The sequence below is a fragment of the Triturus cristatus genome, chromosome 9 (assembly GCF_964204655.1).
Source record: "Triturus cristatus chromosome 9, aTriCri1.1, whole genome shotgun sequence".
NCBI classification, from domain to species: domain Eukaryota; kingdom Metazoa; phylum Chordata; class Amphibia; order Caudata; family Salamandridae; genus Triturus; species Triturus cristatus.
The window spans coordinates 570,995,039-571,013,329 of record NC_140592.1 but is presented as its reverse complement, the minus strand read 5'-3'; the positions used below and the strand labels follow the sequence as shown (position 1 = coordinate 571,013,329).

Below are 18,291 nucleotides of genomic sequence, written 5' to 3'. Positions count from 1 at the left end.
AACGGCATAAACCAAACTACAGCACCCAGACTCCCCTGGTCGGCGCTCGCAGGTGACGTCAGTGGCAGGCGTCACCTGCCTACATCAACGCAGCGCGCCTACCGCAGCGCGGGGCGCGCGCGGGCAGCGCCCGGGCGAAGCCCGGGCCAAGGGCGGGCCCGTCCCTGCCCGTCAAAGACCGGACAAGACTGGACTGGACCACCCCCCTTGCATTTCAAGTAAGATTCTGGGAGAAATCAATTGCAGAAGTGTGCAATCTTCATGTGTCTATGTTTTGCCATGCCTGTACCCTTGATGATTGTAGCGACCTGATTTGTAACCAAAGGTTGTCACTCCTTTCTAGGGGGTGTGCGCAATCGGGAGTCCTGAGAAACTGAGTGGACACCTAACAATTGCCCGGGACTCACGGAGTAAACTGTTATACAAGATAGAGTGTTTGCCCAGCTTTCCCCTATATCCTGTGGCTCTATTAATCCCTAGGAAACTGGTCAAAGAGTCACCGTCGCTGAGGGGCAAATAGTGCTGCTCGATTATCAGGGCGGCGATGGGTAAGCGGAAAGCTACTGAACCTATGACTGGCAAAAAGAAATTAGCCAAAATGCACAAACAAGCTAAATCAGTAGTAAACAATTGTACATTGGCTGAGATCGATAATTTAATAGAAGAGGTAGAGATTATGTTGTCTAGCGACAAGGGGGTTAGCAACAAGGGTAATAAAATCTCTTCCTACTACGCCAAAAAAGAGAAGGCGCCAAGGGTAACGCCCCCAGAACCCATCGTCATAGTACATGAACCCCATTCCCCCCCACAGTTCCAGACACAATCCCAACCCTTAACTCCCCTTTCCCCAAAGCAAGGAAGGGGGCCCACTACAAAGCCTCCCTCCGGCCCCGAAATACCTGACAATACGGAGGTTGTGGCTAGGCAGACAAACAGTCCTATATGTAGAGAGGTAATCACAGTTGAGTGCTCTAATAGATTTGCACCCCTGTGTGAGAACACGGTCCCTGACATTTGGTCCCCCGCGAGAAGTAGCGATGAAATAATTCCTAAACATCCAGATGTGACGGGGGATAATTCCCAGGGACACTTACCAACAAACCCAACAGTACTGAACACATACCGTTTGGTAACCACCTTACATACCAAACTGGATGTTCTCCAAGAGGAGGTCAGCTCAATTAAAAAAAGGCTTGAGATCTTAATGTCCCATTCACCGATTTACAAAGGGGCCTCACCCCCAACTACGGGTGAAATCGATGCTCCCGGAACCAAACTAGTAGACATGCCCAGGGGAAGTCAAATTGTACAATCACTGCCCCGAGCACCTAATAGTCAGCGTAAGCATCAGAAACCTTTGCAGTGTAAAAACCCAAGTACATATACACTCGTCCAGACCAATGAGGATAGAGCACAGCCCAATTACATTGAAAATCCCATTAACTTTATCCCCAAACACCAGGCCAGACACACCCAGGCAAATCCGAGTATCTACTATAAAGACAGACCTCCCCACACTACCTCCTGGAGAGGGACCATGGATAATGAGCCAGTGCACAACCGACACCTAGATCAGGCCAATTATACTGTAACAAGGGAAGACCCAGAGCTACACTGTGTATTCCTTACAAATGTTCCAAGACTGAAGGAGGGCAAAAGGGAAGACAAGGATTCCCTACTAAATAAAGCAATTCATTGGATCAGAAAGGATAGGCAGTGTTTATCCATAATAAGATCTGACTTAAAAAACGCTGAAAGGATCCAACAAGACAGGGGTGACCTGGACGATATCAAGCTAACCTTCTACTATAAAAACATCGCAGAAAATTTAATAACTATGAACCTGAGATCTCACTCTTTTTTCAACTCCAGCATTGGCATTAGACAGAAAAGAACCTGTCTAGTTGGTAGGGACACAGTACACCACACCTCGGGGGGCCTCTCGAATTTATCAGATCCGGACTGACTGACTCAAGAATGGACTGGTAATTTATTACATCTGGCACAAAAAATTCCCACTGCACCCCCTCCCGTACCTGAGAACGATAAACACTGTGAAAAATCCCATTCGGTGGGAGGACTAGGCTCAGAAGTAGAGGAAGGGGGCAATTTGGACAACACTATTGAGACACTATTGTGCCATACTCAGACAACCCAACCAGTAGTAGTCTGTAGCCCCCCCACCATTACTCATACCACCTCAAATGCTGTGAAGATAGTAAGCTGGAACATAGCCGGCCTCACAAGGAAGTTGCAGGAACCAGACTGGCATGAATATATAGACACTTTCGATCTTTGTCTGTTTCAAGAGACGTGGGCCAGGGAACCTTTGTATAAGGTGGGCTATAGAACTTACAGTGTAGAGGCGCGACAATCAGCTAGGGGTAGACCATCAGGTGGTCTCCTCATTTGGGTTGCAAATAGCATCAATGCGTCCATAGGAATAATACAATCAGACTCAGAGGACATCCTGGGCTTAAGCTTAAAATTTAAAAATGACTCGAGGCTATCATTATTTAATGTTTATATCAGGCCCAGAGACAATACCAAAGAATCAATGACAGTACAGTTATTGGAAGAAGTCCTAGCCCCCTTACTCCCTGTTGGCCCTATTCTAATTGCCGGTGATTTCAATTGCTGCTATGAACCCCTGTCAGGCCTGAAAGACATCTTTGAAGATGAAGATACTGCCATGGGCATACCTCTTCTGGGAATAGTTAATTCCTGTAGAAGTTCCCAATCTGCATTACAGTTACTGAATTTTACCATAACAAATGGGTTGAGATCTTGCAATGGTCGAACACCCTCGGACCCCCATGGAGCAAATACTTTCTCAAGGGGATCCGCGACATCCAGGATCGACTACATTATGTTAAGCTCGACCTACTGGGCTTACGTTAAAGATTTTAAAATAGATACCAGAAGAGAAAGTGACCACTTCCCACTCTGTTTAGAACTCGCAGAAGAATCATTTCAAAAACATCCAACTATACATTTGCGATCTGGCCACGAATTGATCCAGCCCATAGTAAGCAATAACAGAAGGGCAGTAAAATGGGCGTCCATAATGGGTAACGTCCAATCACTTACCCACATTTACAACAGTTTTAGTGATCTTATGTCGTTATATTTAAATGAACCTTCAGGGTCAATCCTGATAACACAGATCCATTCAAAACTGGTAAAAAGAATTGAATCAGACCTGACAAAATCTGGGCATGCCAAGTTAAAAAACCGTGCAAAGGCTGTGAAACCAAATCCCTGGTTTGATAATGATTGTGTGGAAAAAAAACAACTCCTAATGAAGGCTCTCCACGCAAAGGATCCCTTGCTCATTAGAGAGGCAAGGATATCTTACAACAAAACTTTGAAGGTAGCCCGTAGAAGTTGGGAAGACTCAAGCTGGGGAGAGTTGGTAGAGGCAGCAAAATTGGGCGACCAATTTACATTTTGGCAGATTATTGCAAAGAGTAAGAATCCAGGTGCCCCGGCTCCTGATCTTAACTTGGATCCAGGCACCTGGCACAGACACTTCACCCATCTATACGCCTCACAAGTCCCTGTGATGGCTGGCCAGAGTAGTGTTACTGGTAGTCTTATACCATCAACCACGATTGCCCCATTGTGTTTTAGCATCGAAGACACTAGACTGGCCCTGAACTCAATTAAGCCCTCAAAAGCTCCGGGACCTGACAAAATCCCAGGTGACCTTTTTAAACACGCACCAGAGGTATGGGTCCCATACATCAATCTGCTAAGCAATGCAATCGCAGGAGGTCAGCCAATCCCTGATTCCTGGAAGGGGGCAGAGATTGTGCCAATATATAAAAAGGGCGGTAGGGATGACCCGGCTAATTATAGGCCAATTAGCTTGTTGGACATACTACAAAAACTGTACGCAAAACAAATTTTGGAAAGTTTAAAAGATTGGATAGCTGCAAATAATATTATCTCTCCTTATCAAGCAGGATTCAGGGAACGGACAAGCACTATAGACCAGGTGTTTCGTCTGATAGTAATAGCCTGGAAATACACCAGGCTAAGAGATGGCCATCTATACGTGGCCTTTATAGATCTAAAGGCCGCTTTTGACTCAATCCCCAGAGAGCTCTTGTGGTCAAACTTGTTGCAACAGGGAGTCCCTAAAAATATTCTAATCCAGTTGATCAGGCTCCATGAGAACAATTATGCCAGAGTACGCTGGGGTCAGGCGGGTGAACTCACCGAAGAAATAGTAGTGAACAGAGGAGTGCGCCAGGGATGCGTCCTGGCGCCAACACTCTTTCTTCTTTACGTCAATGACATGGTTGAGTTCCTCCTAAAATCTAGTCACGATGCCCCGAAGCTAGGGGGGAATCATGTTTGCGCTTTAACATTTGCAGATGATACAATATTACTATCGCAAACTCCAAAGGGCCTGCAAAATCTCTTGAACTCACTCAACGATTACTGTACATTAAAGGGTCTGGAAATGAATCCCGCAAAGACAAAATATATGTCAATTAGACCCCACAAATGTTTTAAGCGTAATCTTAAATTAAATGGAATGAGTTTAGAGTGTGTCCACAATTTTATTTATCTGGGTGTGAACATTGACTCCAAACTTTCTTGGAAGCCACAGATCACTAAATCAAGTACAATTTTAATGCAAAATTCAGCCCCAATCTTAAAAAAATTGCACGCAACCAAGTCCAGGGCAATTACGCCAGCACTGGAAGTCTACAAGGCAAGGGCCCAATCTGCTGCGCTGTATGGATCAGAGCTTTGGGGGGGGGCCCCGCTCAATGCCTTAACTAAGGGGGAAAATAAGATACTGAGGAGATTTGTTACCCTCCCACAAAACACACCATTAACCCCCCTTATGATGGATTTAGGTATTAAACGCCTGGGCCACAGAGCTGTGTGGATGTCCCTGTCTTACTGGATAAGAATTTGGACGACGGAGGAACTCTACATGTATAAACAATCTTTAACTGAACTTCTGGCCCTAGATACTAACCTCAGTTTCCCGTGGTTGGGACATATTCGCAAATGGCTGCTGGATTTGGGTCTGAGCAGGTTCTGGGCTAACCCAAGCCTGCTCAATTCTGACTCAAAACAAGAAATAAAAAGTATCTATTGGAACTTTATCACGCACAATGTCAGCCTGAACTGTGATGCTGGTCCCCTCACCTCCCAATTCATGATGTTTAAAACAATCCCCCGTTTTGAGCAATTTTTGGACGAGATCGAGCCACAGCTCGCTAAAGTGCTATACCTTAAATTTAGGTATGGAACTCTTCAAATTAAGTCGTTCACATCTAAATGGGGGCCTGCCCAGAGAGAGAGAGGAGTTGCGGAAGATAGGTGTTCTCAATGCAATGCAGGGACTAAAGAGGATGATGCACATGTTTTATTTTTCTGCCCTCTTTACAGAACACCTAGATCCAAATGGATAAAACCCCTGGCCAGAAAATTATGTGTTGGAAGATACCTCGAAATGTTGCGTATTCTAAAAACTGACTCTTCGAGACTCATTGTGTTTGGTACTAGCAGATTTTTATTGTCAGCCTACTTCATTAGGACTAAAAGGGACTTAGATTTTAAAATTATTTTATCGTGATCTATGGGATTTTTTTTTTTAAAAAAAAAAAAATTTTGCAACTAGTGTGTATTTAAAGTTTCCGACCGAATGTAATTATTTTTAGGGAAGTCATGTTTACACTCTTTTAAAAAAAAAAAAAAAAAAACTTTGCACTTTATGATAAAGCACTTTGCACTTTGCACTCTGCATTCTATGAAAGCTAATCCTGTTTATATATTAATGCTAAGCCTAGAAGCAGGTAATAAGTATCTTATAAGTCATGTTAGGGTCCAAGTTCACTGTACCTTGTATTAGCATGGGCTTTTAAATTGTCAATAGGCGTTTTCCCACGAAGGATCCCCCCTATTATGTAAATAGATCTTATATATTTTATATTTCTTTTGTTTTTTATGTGTAATGCTTTTATGATTCTGTGAATCGAATAAAGATCTATTGAACACAATAAATGCCAGCCATAGAGCAGTACGCCAATACAAAAAAAATGCTATTAGTAATAATTCTTCCCACGTTATTTATCAGTCAAAATCAGGTTTAAATATATTATGAAACGTTTCTGCCATTTTTCTCCCAACATCAGCTTATAACTACAGAAAATACACATATTTTCCTCTTGAATAGACAATTATGGCATGTATATATTAATTCAAAGCAAAAGATTCTAATTTAGTAGGCTAAGACGCACACAAGTGAGCTACTTACGTTTGAGAGCTACCAGTAGCTCACGAGCTTCTTGTTGGAGAAGCCTATTCTAGTCAATATATTGTATTCATTGGCACCTAGTTAAAGCCATCTTACTTAAGTAATGAGATTTGCCTTTAGCAGACTTCACTGTTTAGGTGACTTGTACATGAAAGGCTCCAAATATTCACAAGGGAATGTTTTGTGATAGGTATTAGTCCTAGAGTCCAAGAGACCCCTACCTGGATCATAAATATAGAAAAAAAGAAACAAATACTTAAGAAAAATTGAGTATAAGGTATTAAATTAAGTATATGTATTTCTATGTTTTCTATTTTTAATAATGGGTTAAAAATGTATTACATTTGATCATCTACTACACAAATATTATTATGGACAATTTCATAATTATTTTTCTATGTTTGAGGTGTACTGACACTACTAACCATGATCAGTGCACATTTTATATTTAGAACCTATAGAAGATTTTTGCAAATGTACACTCAGTGAGGTGCAGGTAAGCATCAATTATGAACTTCATGGTATGGGAATTTCATCCAAAATAAATGTCTAAATTGTTCAACCATAACGTTTACAACTATTCATTGGAGAGTATATATGTATCCCCCAATTGGTGCAGGAATCCTATAATAAATCCACTCCCCCAATACATCCCACCCAGAAATAACTGCTTGCTCACTTTGAGCGCTCAAGTAGTAACTCATTGCTAGTCTTGAATTTGCTCACAACTTAGGAAAATGCACACATTTTGGTGCTGTATACATAGGAAAGGAATTAGAGGGAACATTGATGGTAAGTCACCTTGCTGTTCCATGCAAATAGAGAGGGATAATGCTGTTGGCTGAGTGTCTCTGTGAGGTCACAGAACTCTGAGGTGTCTTGCTATATCATTTTGATGGATAAAAGGAGAGAACATTTTTCCATGCAACAGTTTGGTATTTGTATTTGTAAAGCCACCCCAAGAGGGCCCCTCAATTTTCGTAGTTAAGTTGCAAGTAGTTCCTGATTTTTGCTTAAGTTCTGGGGCTGCTTCTTATGTAAAAGCAAGACTGGAGCTCCCAGAAAGGAAGACAGAAATAGGACCAGAATGAGGACAACACAAGAGCTTTACCCATATTCTGAAATTGTACACTATGATCACCTACCTGAGGCCTTCATCTTTGGTGCTGTGTTGCAGTGGGCAATTGCTTCAGCCAGCATGAGATTATCAGGGATGGCAGAAAAATGTCCCCACCCTGAAACAGTTAAAAGTGCATGTGCAGTCTACCAATTAACCACCTTTGCTCAGTCAGCCTGCGTATGCTGATTGGTTTGCAGAGAGACAGCACGAAAGGCAGCATGAAGCAGTGCAGGTGGGAGGCCATGCACACGTAAGCAGAGTTTGGATGGTAATATGTGCAAGAGCTACCTCTGTTCATATGCAATATCACTGTAGGATTTTCAGGGGAGCCTTGAAATCTAAAAACTGCAGAGGTTTGGAAGAGGAGGTGTGCAGCCATCAATGCTTGCCTGTAATATATTTTTACAAGCAAATGGTACGTTTTGAGATCAGAATTTGCCAGTTATAACAAGATAAAGAAAGGAAGTTACTACAGTTATTAATGTCTCCTGGGTGTATTATTATCTATTACCGTCATGATGATTATTATTATTATGCAATATTTGTGGCATGTGGCTCTCAGGCAGAAATGTTCCCTGAATTCTCCAGCCCCTCTAGAGGCTAGATAACTCAATGCCATTAGGAATGCCTTCTCCCAGCCTAACCTTTCTTCCATGACCCCTTGTGAATTAGAATATTAACTTAATTGCTTTAGTTGAGGTGAACCAGGACAATAACTCCCACAATACACTGGACTATTAAATGAAAATGGTGGGCAAATATACACAGTTTTTTTAGACACAGGACAAATCCTTAATTCCTGACAAGGAGCTCTTATTAGGCCACTGTATAAGAAAGGCGAAAGGTCTAATCCTATAAACTATCAGCTTATCTCCCTATCAGACACTACATCTAAAATCGTTGCTAAAAGTCTACTACTCCACAAAGCGAGGCCTTTGAAGTAGGTATAATCCCTAGAGAGTAGGGAGGTTTAAGGTAAAATTATTCAGCTGTCGACCACTGCTTGGCCCTTTGGGCAGTGGCTTGGCAGGCAATAAATTCAGTTGTCAAACTTTGTTGTTGCTTTGTCAACTTTCAAACTGCATTTGATCTGGTCAACTGGGAGAGACTGTGGAAGAAACTCAAAGAAAATATCACTGATTCAACATCTCCACACACAAAACTGGGTTCCGGTTGACTTGGTTGGGAATGGTATTCTTTCACACAGAATCCCTATCAAAAACAAAATGTCAGAGATATGTTTTAGCCCCCTCCTCTTTAGTATTTTTATTTCAGATCTCCCAGGTAAGCATTCATCAATAAATTAGTCTTCCCCATAGATTGGAGGTAATTGTGTCCTGCGGCCTACTTATGGTGACGATCTTGTTCTTATGGACTATACTCTAATCGGCTTGAAGCTTAATCTTAACACTTTTTATGCATATTGTGAGAGTATCAGGCTCACAAATAACATTGACAAAACAAAGACTCTAGTGTGTTTAAAAAGACTGCAGAAGTTAGCATGGTTTCTCCACACCGCTCCCTTAGAACCGGTCAGGGACTACAAGTACCTGGTGCTACATTTTTCTGACAATTTGCTATGGGACACGCATTTTAGCATACTATGCATTAAAAAAGGTTTGATGCCCGATATGGTGGGCTATCAGCAGACCCATTGAAAAAAATGATTCAGGGAAAACTTGTCCTTCAAGCCCCATATGGGACAGAGCTGTTGATTCTCTACAGAAGTTGCGAGCTGCAAGTTGGGACCCTGTGGAAAGGGTGTGTCTGAAGAAGCTGTTGTTAGTCCCCCCCAAATTAAATGATTTAAGCTCTATACCTTATTAGCCCTAAGGTTTTTATGTTCCCTTTTAAAGAATGAGACTAATTTAAAATATTCAGCTCAAATTGTTTGGGATGTTCAATCCCTCTCAGACCCTCTGTCAGGTCAAATCACCAAATTTGCTAAAAGTTCTCCATTTAAGTTTGAGGTGTACAATCTTGAGAAAATACAAAAGGTAAAAATCATACTTTCCCGGAATGGCTAGAGTATTTAGCTTATCGACAGATAATATTTACCTGTTGCCTAAAAAATCAGTAGCCCATTCTATGAGAGGCCTAGGGGTATTTACATTTCTTTCAAAAATTCTCAGTAAGAGAATTAGAAATCAATTGTTATGGATCCATAGTGGTGTAGATGCTGTATGGAAAAAACCTTCCCATTGGAAGAGAATCCCCCAAAGTCAAGGCTACTGCCCATGTGCTCTAGATGTGAAACATAGTATAACCTATCTACTTCTTACCTATCTATATTTAACAGGCATAAGAAAACAGATCCTTCACCCAATTTTTAAAAGGTATTGAGACCTCACAAGAATGGAAGCACTGAGCACTTTATTTGAAATGAAGACTTTTGACGTTGGGTTACAGTAGCAATGTTTATTAATGCACTTCTGAAAACAAATCTTTTTTAGAAGAGAGGCAGAGTGAATTATTTTTGCATTTTTGGTATTTTAAAGGGGCTTTTATATTAAAGGTTTTATTTAGAGTTATGAATTACTCAGTAGTTGTAAAAGTTGATCTCCAGCCCACTACTGATGCAAAGCACTTTTCTTTTGTAATGATTGGGACTGCAAAGATGTATTGGTAGTAATCCAGATAATTGTTCAATGTTACGATTTGCAATATAGCTTGTGAATGGACTACTTCATTTTTAATATAATGTTCGAAGTCTTTGTATGTGTAATGTGTGATTCTTAAATATTCATTATTTCTCTAAGATGAATTCTAGGAAATAAATATTTCACTTCTCCAAATTAAGGTTCAAGATTGGAAAATAGTATCACTGATGACACGGAGTCATGTGGTAGGCTTACCTTTATTCTTTTCCCTCTTACCTGCCATCAACAAGGACCGTTTGAGGAAGAGCCGAACAAAGGCCACATAGTTCTTGCAAAGAGTTCTCTTGATCCTCCACCTGGCCCTGGCCATTTGGCTAATACTCAACAAGCTTGACCACCACGGCGACATCTATTGAGGGCACAGAATCATTAGCCATCAAGAGACAATATAGAAATACTATAAAATGATTGATCTTTGAAAATATATGTATCCTTTTTGCTGGTGGCCTGAAGAAATCGGGCACAACAATATCAAATATTAATCTTGACATTTAGCCCATAGCCTTTCTACCTGATACTCTAGTTCATATACTTCTCCAATCAATGTGTTCACAAGGCTACTTCACGATAACAATGCATCTCAATCAATAATTGTAAAAAGCTGCCAAATTGCCCCACCTCCTATGTAGCCCCTTTTCTGTCGTAGTGGCCAACATAACTTAATATACTAATATTTTTGTGCACATGCTTGCGATGTTGAAAGAAAAACTGCACTTCTCAGAATGTGATGCAATGTTAGCTTAAAAACCGAGGTAAAACTGTCACACATGACTTGGTGCCACTTGGCAGCTACTTACTCCTTACTTACTGAAAATGTTTTATCAGTAGAGGCAAATCTAATGCCAGACTGAACTGTCTGTATGTTATAAAAACAAAGATTCTCCTCTAAACGAAGCTTTGTAGCTAGTCCTCTATTTTAACAATGTAAACAAGGAGGCTTTTGCTGTGCATGTAAAAGTAGTACCCTCTAAATACTGTGTGAGGCATATGATCACTAACGTTATTCCTGTGCCAGTGAATGACCTATGACAGGCACTGTGCAGGAAAATAGTTTACGCAACACAAGTAACTACATCCACAGATTCGATGTAAATATGACTTAATTCAGGGCATTTGTTTTAACTTTCTAACATTATCACATGTGAAATACTTTCCAGCAATCGTCATTGCCTTTTTATCCCTCTTCCTCGTCATAGTCCTTACAATCAACTACGTTGCAAGCAGCAGCCGATGTTTAAAGAATGCGCATAGTACATTTGACTTGCATCATTCTTCAGATAAAAGAGTTTACTTCACTCAAAGTGAAGACAAACCAACAGCAAATAAAAGGCAATACACTCCATCCCTGGGAACATGCTTATGGCCCAATTCACAAAGTAGTTGTGGCGAGACCTCCGTACTGCAATTACTCATTGTGAAGCCCATCCCATGAGTGCAGGCCCCCCTCTATGACTGCAGGGCCTCCGCCACAAGTGCAGAGGCCCTTAGTGAATCGGCCCCCAGATGGGGCACAGGCTACACCAACTACAGCAATCCCAAGTGGAACAACTGAAGCTGTGATATCTAAATGATAATCATATTCACTAAAAAACAAACCCTTACAGGGACTTTATAGTTAGGTTTAAGCCTGGGCGTTGAACTACGCTCCGTTCGCGGAGCTTGCGAAGTTTAGGTAACTTCGCGATTCGCGTAGAGCGCGAAGTTGCAGATTGCTACGCAATCTAGCGCGTAGCGTAGTAGTTTTGCTTCCTCGCGCGCTCAATATTCATTCTCGCGCGCGCGGTAACGTCTTACCTTGATTCTGCAATCGCCAACTTGCTTTTCTGTCTGTTCGCGAGCGCCACGAGATTTGTGCTATGGCTGCCCAAGCCCGCGAGAGTGTGCGACCCCGAACACGTCATTGGTGCGCGCGAGCTGACTTCCGGCGGCTGTTTTGGTAAGATCGCGATCCCGAACATGGAAAAACTGCAATCTGGCAAAGAATATCTCGCGAGCTTCATAAAACCTTCTCTAAAATGATCATTTTGCTCAGAAAACTCCTCAGATTGTGATCTTGCTGTAGTCTTTTGTGTAAGAAAGAGTGCTTTAATTTTTTTAACTCTTTTTTTTCAAGAGGAAGGAAGTGCCCCTGAGTCTACAACTTCCTGTTCCTGTCCAGCAGGCTCCTCCCACGTGCTTTGTGCATGTGTTGTTCACTTTCATTTGGATTTGGAGCTGGAAGGATCACTTTTTGTGTCTGTCTGCTGCATCATACCATTGGATTGGATTTATTTGAGGAATTTTTGATTTGAGATTTAATTTACTACAAGTAAGTTGGAGAATTGGTGTGTTTGTTTCATTGGGGCTTGTTTGTACCTACATTTTTCTGGGATTTTTATTGTTTTTAAAAATTATTGTTGTGGTGGGTGGCCTGTACTACTTTCAATAGGGGCCTAGTTGTTTTTCTCTGCAATTTCAGCCAGTAGGGTACCCATGGGTCCATGTTTTGTGGTGTCTGTAGAATTTCTACATCATGTAGGGCATGGATGGCATAGGATTGAAATGCTAAACGTGGCTGTGGTGTATTTCACTGTTGGTGTGTGTCTGTGATTTACCTTTGTTGGATGTGTGTGCTTGTGGCCTAGTAGTCTTCCAGTAGGACCAGAGCTAATCAGCCTCCAATCTGTGGTGCGTGACTTAAATGTACAGTTGGTGTTGTCTGGTGATTTTCCTTTACTCCATGGATGGCTTTGGATTTTATTGCAAAAGGTGTGTTTGGGGTGGAATAGCATTTTTGGGGTGTGTGCTACACAAATTGGGCTTTTTTGGCCAGCATGTAAGGCAAGGGATTCAGCTCGCGAACTTTCGGTAACTCTGCACAGCGCGACAACGCGTACTTACAGTTTTCGTCATTTTTGCGCTCGCAATATGCGTGTTCGCGCACGCGAGAAAGCCTTTTTGTACAGTTCGCGATCCCGAACACGCAGCTTTTGCAATCTGGCAAACAATATCTCGCGAGCAACATAGACCCTTCTCAAACGCTTTTTGTGCATTTCTGCACAAAAAACTCCTCAGGCTGTCATTGAGCTGTAGGTTTGGAGCAGGGAGAAGCTGTTATTTGTCTGGAAAACATTTTTTTGAGAGGGATTAAGTTCCACAGACACTACAACTTCCTGTTCCCGTCCTTTGCAATCACTTTTTGTTTGTTATTGTGGTGGGTGGGCTGAGCATGTGTGTGGCGGCCATTTTAGGAAGGCATGCATTGTGCCTTTGCCATAGGCGTACATTGACTGTCTCCCATTTCTTGTGGTTGTTGTGGGTGTGTGGCGGCCATTTTGTGGAGCCATCCAAGGAGTGTGCTTGCTTTTGCCATCCGGTTCCAAGCTTGTGGCCTAGTAGTCTTCCAGTAGGCCCAGAGGTAGTCAGCCTCCAATCTGTGGTGCGTGACTTAAATGTACAGTTGGTGTTGTCTGGTGATTTTCCTTTACTCCATGGATGGATTTGGATTTTATTGCAAAAGGTGTGTTTGGGGTGGAATAGCATTTTTGGGGTGTGTGCTACACAAATTGGGCTTTTTTGGCCAGCATATAAGGCAAGGGATTCAGCTCGCGAACTTTCGGTAACTCTGCACAGTGCGACAACGCGTACTTACAGGTTTCGTCATTTTTGCGCTCGCAATATGCGTGTTCGCGCACGCGAGAAAGCCTTTTTGTACAGTTTGCGATCCCGAACACGCAGCTTTTGCAATCTGGCAAACAATATCTCGCGAGCAACATAGACCCTTCTCGAAAACGCTTTTTTGTGCATTTCTGCACAAAAAACTCCTCAGGCTGTCATTGAGCTGTAGGTTTGGAGCAGGGAGAAGCTGTTATTTGTCTGGAAAACATTTTTTTGAGAGGGATTAAGTTCCACAGACACTACAACTTCCTGTTCCTGTCCTTTGCAATCACTTTTTGTTTGTTATTGTGGTGGGTGGGCTGAGCATGTGTGTGGCGGCCATTTTAGGAAGGCATGCATTGTGCCTTTGCCATAGGCGTCCAAACTTGTGGCCTAGTCGTACAGTAGGCCCAGGGGTACAACTCAGCAATCATCACGGTGGGTTTTTGTTCCTTGCTATTCTTCTTCCTAAGTGTACACAGTACAAATACAACAGGACCCCTGGCCTTGTCAGTCTCTTAATGGCTGGCTATACTGTTGATGTTGTTCACTGACTTCATGAAATTTAGTAATTGTGATGACCACCCACGAGACACTAATAAGTTATATATTATATTATGGATCTTTTGACTGATGTTCTTCTGGCTTTTTTGCTTTTAGGTGCACAAAAGACAGAGGTGTGTCATCATCATCCACTGTTGTGGTGCCAGACCGACGTCCTGCTGCTGTAGTGTACACAACGTGACGTGTCAGTGACCTGACCAGGCATCTCTGCAACTTGTGCAACTGAGTGCTGTTTTGACATCTGTTGAAGATGCCCCCAAAGAAAGCAGGTAGCAGGTCCTCCGGTACCAAGAAAGTTGCCATGGAGAAGAAGGAACAGAAGAAGAAGGAAGTGTCACTTAAGTCTGGTGTGCCTCCCAAAACCTTTTTTGGTTCACCAAAAATGACGCCTGCAGCAGCGGTGTCGGGGCGGCAAGCTGGGGGCAGCACCTCCACATCAGTGGGCCCAACCCACCAACCCATGCCCAAGCAGATGAGTGTGGAAGAGGTAGCCAGCCTTATGGTGGAAAGCAGTGATGCTGAGCCTGAACTAAACTTATCGCTATCTCAAAGTAGTACACAATCAACGCAGGAGGGAACATCATCAACACAGCAGATAAGTGGTCAACAGCCGCAGCCACCGCCCGCAATAGTAGCTGTTGTTCCTCCCGAAGTAGGGGCAGTTCAGGAAATTGAGCCTCATGCAGAGGAAGAAGAGGAAGCCACTCCTTTACAAGTTGCATTGGCTTTTAAATCCCCAGCAAGGAAAAGGAGGGTTAGTACATCAAGTTCTTCACCAAGCCCCCCTTCTGATGATCTAGATGTCACTTGGAAGCCACAAACTGAGTCTGAGAGGGAAACACATCACAAGAGCAGGCATGGGAAAAGGAAGGTTCCAGAAAGCCTTACACTTATGGATGTTGATGTAGAAGAGCAGGTTGATGATGATGATGATGATGATGATGAGCCAGTCATCACAAACATCACTCCTGAGGAGATGGAGAGCAACATTTTTACATTATCCAAAATGGATGCGAGGGATGTAGCACGCATACCTCCAACACAGGTAACACCAACACGACCTCCAGCTTCCATATTTACATTAGCAAAGGGCCGGCAGCGTCCTACATCCAGCACAACAAGCACCACCTCAGCAGAAGTAGGTAGTGGTCCTGCACAGAGTCAAATTCAACACACACCCTCCAGTTCATCCGGCATTGGAAGTGGGAGTGGCACCTCCAGCAGGAGACAAAAGTTAAGCTCCCCAGTGTGAGACTTCTTTACGGTTAGCGGAAAGGAGGAGAACATTGCTGTATGCTCCGTTTGTCATACCTCTGTTAGCCGTGGAAAGCTTGGTACAAACTATGGTACCGGAGGCCAAATGACCCATCTGAAAAAACACCACGCAATCCAGTGGGAGGAGCACCTTAGGCTCATCAAAACAGGAACCATTGCTGTTGGGCTTAAACGAGTAGAAAGTCCGCTCACGGTGGAACAGGAAGAAGAGGGAGACATTCTCTGTGCTAGTGGTACACAAAGTAGCCCTGTCCCCAGCACTGCAGTGGTAACGCCCACATCCTCAGCCACATCTCATTGGCACAAGAGTAAGAGCCAGCCTGAGATACCAAGGAGTACTGCTGGCCCAAAAAGTGCGACGTCGACCACAGGAAGGAATGCCATGCAGCCTACCATTCTTAGCATGTTTAGTAGGCCGGAGGGGCAGTACGAACGCAACCACCCAATAGCACGTTTGTACAATGCTAAGCTGGCAAAAATGTTAGCACTGGACCTTCTCCCTTTTTCTTTTGTTGAAGGGGTGGGTTTTCTTGAGTTTGTGACCACCATCTGCCCAAAATGGAAAGTTGCCAGCCGCTACTATTTTGCAAGAGTTGCTGTTCCAGCACTACATCACGACGTGCTGGAATTGCTTGGAAAAGCCTTAAAACAGAGTGCTGTTCAGAGTATACACCTGACAACAGACATGTGATCCAGTTGCCAAGCCACTGATTACATGTGCATCACTGCACACTGGGTCTCTTTTTCGGGTGTTAAAGATATCTGACGGCGTTGTTGACACCGCTGAGATTTTTAAAGACACTCGCAAACATGCAACTGTAGCCATGTTTGCAATGGAGAAATCTCATACTGCTGCTAACATTTTGGATGAGTTTAACAGCAAGGTGTTTGAGTGGCTGCAACCAAGAGGTCTTACCATTGGTTTTGTTGCCACGGACAATGGCAGTAATGTAGTTCGGGCCATGAAAGATGGTGGCTATTTCAGGGTGCCATGTTTGGCACACTGCATTAACATTGTTGTGCAAGACTTTCTGAAAAATGAAAGCAAAGTCAGCAGCTTACTGACCACCTGCAGAAGAATATGCACACATTTCAACCATTCTTTTAAAGCCCGGAAGGAGCTGAGGGTGATTCAACGTGAGCATAAAATGCCAGTCAAAGCACTCATCCAAGAGGTGCAAACACGTTGGAACTCAACGTATTACATGCTTGAGCGTCTGTTTGAGCAGTACATACCACTTAATGCTTATGTCATGAAAAGGTCAGGGGATCCTACAGTGAAAGGCATGAGAGTTGAGATGGCCCAATGGGACCTTGTCAAAAGCCTGACAGAGATGCTACTTCCTTTTGAGGTCTTCACCCGTGAAGTGAGCCGGGAAGACTGTACTATGGGCCAAGCTATCCCATTGTTGTACATGCTAGAGCAAGAGCTGAAGGAGGTGGCAGAAATGTACGCAGGTGTGGATGACAAAGTAGACGCACATTATTTGGCAGACACCTTATCCGCTCGCTTAGCTCACAATACAAGGATTCAAAATAACATTCTGTCAGATCCACATTACATTACTGCCTCAATTTTGGATCCACGTTACAAATTATTGCTGCGCAGTAATGAAGTAATTCCTTTTTCAGAAGTGAATGTTGCCCAGTACAAAACTTTGATAGCTGAGGAAGCCACTGAGTTTGAAAACGAAAGGATCTTCATTAAAGGCCCGCCCCTCCAGGGCAGAAAAAGTACTGCAGGGCACCCAGAATGAAGTTCTACTTCAGAATCCAAGAGCAGTGCGTTTGCCTCCCAGCAGTCAACACTGCCAGCAGCAATAACATCAACAGCACCAACAGGATCATCAGGCACATTTACAAAAACGGCAGGTGATTGGTTTCTACGGAAAGGGTATTGCACATCCATGACTGATGCAAAGGCAAAAGAGGCCCAGGAAATCGGAGCACCCCTGAACATTGAGCGGATGGTTCAGGCCTATCTAGATGACACAACAGAGGTCTACATGGAGCAAAGCCCATTGGTGTATTGGTATGGGAAAAGAAGCCAATGGCCAGTGCTCAGCAGGCTGGCGATAAAGTATGTGGCTTGCCCCGTTGCAAGTGTCTCTTCAGAGCGTGTTTTCAGTGCTGCTGGTGCCATTGTTACTGTCAAAAGGACCAGTCTCTCGCCCAAAAGTGTTGAGAGGTTAACCATGATCAAAATGAATCAACACTTTATACCACCAGAGTACAAAATACGTGAATCACAGGAGGAAGAGGAGAGCGACTTTGATGACATAAGTAGTGGATTGTTAGACGTACTGCTGTCCGAACCACCAGAGTTTGAGGACGAGCTCCTCTTCCCTGACAACTAGGCTTTCAAATTGTTCTCCCTTCCTTTATTTGTGTGTGACTGTGTGTATCTGTTTTTCTGGTTCAAAATCTACATTCACAACAAAGCCATCAACAGTCTCCTCTTTTTATTTCCCTATTGGAGTTGCACGTCTGTGCATAACTGTCCACTCCACTCCTCAGGGTCCTGCTCCATGTTCCTTACTCTCCCTAAGTACATTTCAAGCAAGTCAGACATTGGATGGAGATGGAGAATAGTACAATACAGGTTGCCTCTAACAGTCCCTCCATAAGAAGTGAAACGTGACTCCACCTATATTCCATTTTGTTTTCAATCCGAAAGAAACTCATCACTGACTGGCAGAAGGCTAGGCAGGCATCAGATCAGACAGCCAAAGAGAACACCAAGACAGGTAATG

General features: G+C 43.2%; 1 protein-coding gene across 1 annotated transcript in view; it reads left to right on the top strand.

Moving 5' to 3' along the window:
- LOC146798327 (uncharacterized) overlaps nt 1-18,291 on the top strand; it is a 37,041-nt gene that overhangs the window by 13,469 nt on the left and 5,281 nt on the right. The window contains exon 2 of the mRNA XM_085627952.1: nt 14,360-18,285. Coding sequence (XP_085484078.1) covers nt 14,514-15,515 — 1,002 coding nt within the window. The 5' untranslated portion in view covers nt 14,360-14,513 and the 3' untranslated portion in view covers nt 15,516-18,285. The remainder of the gene's footprint in view (nt 1-14,359; nt 18,286-18,291) is intronic.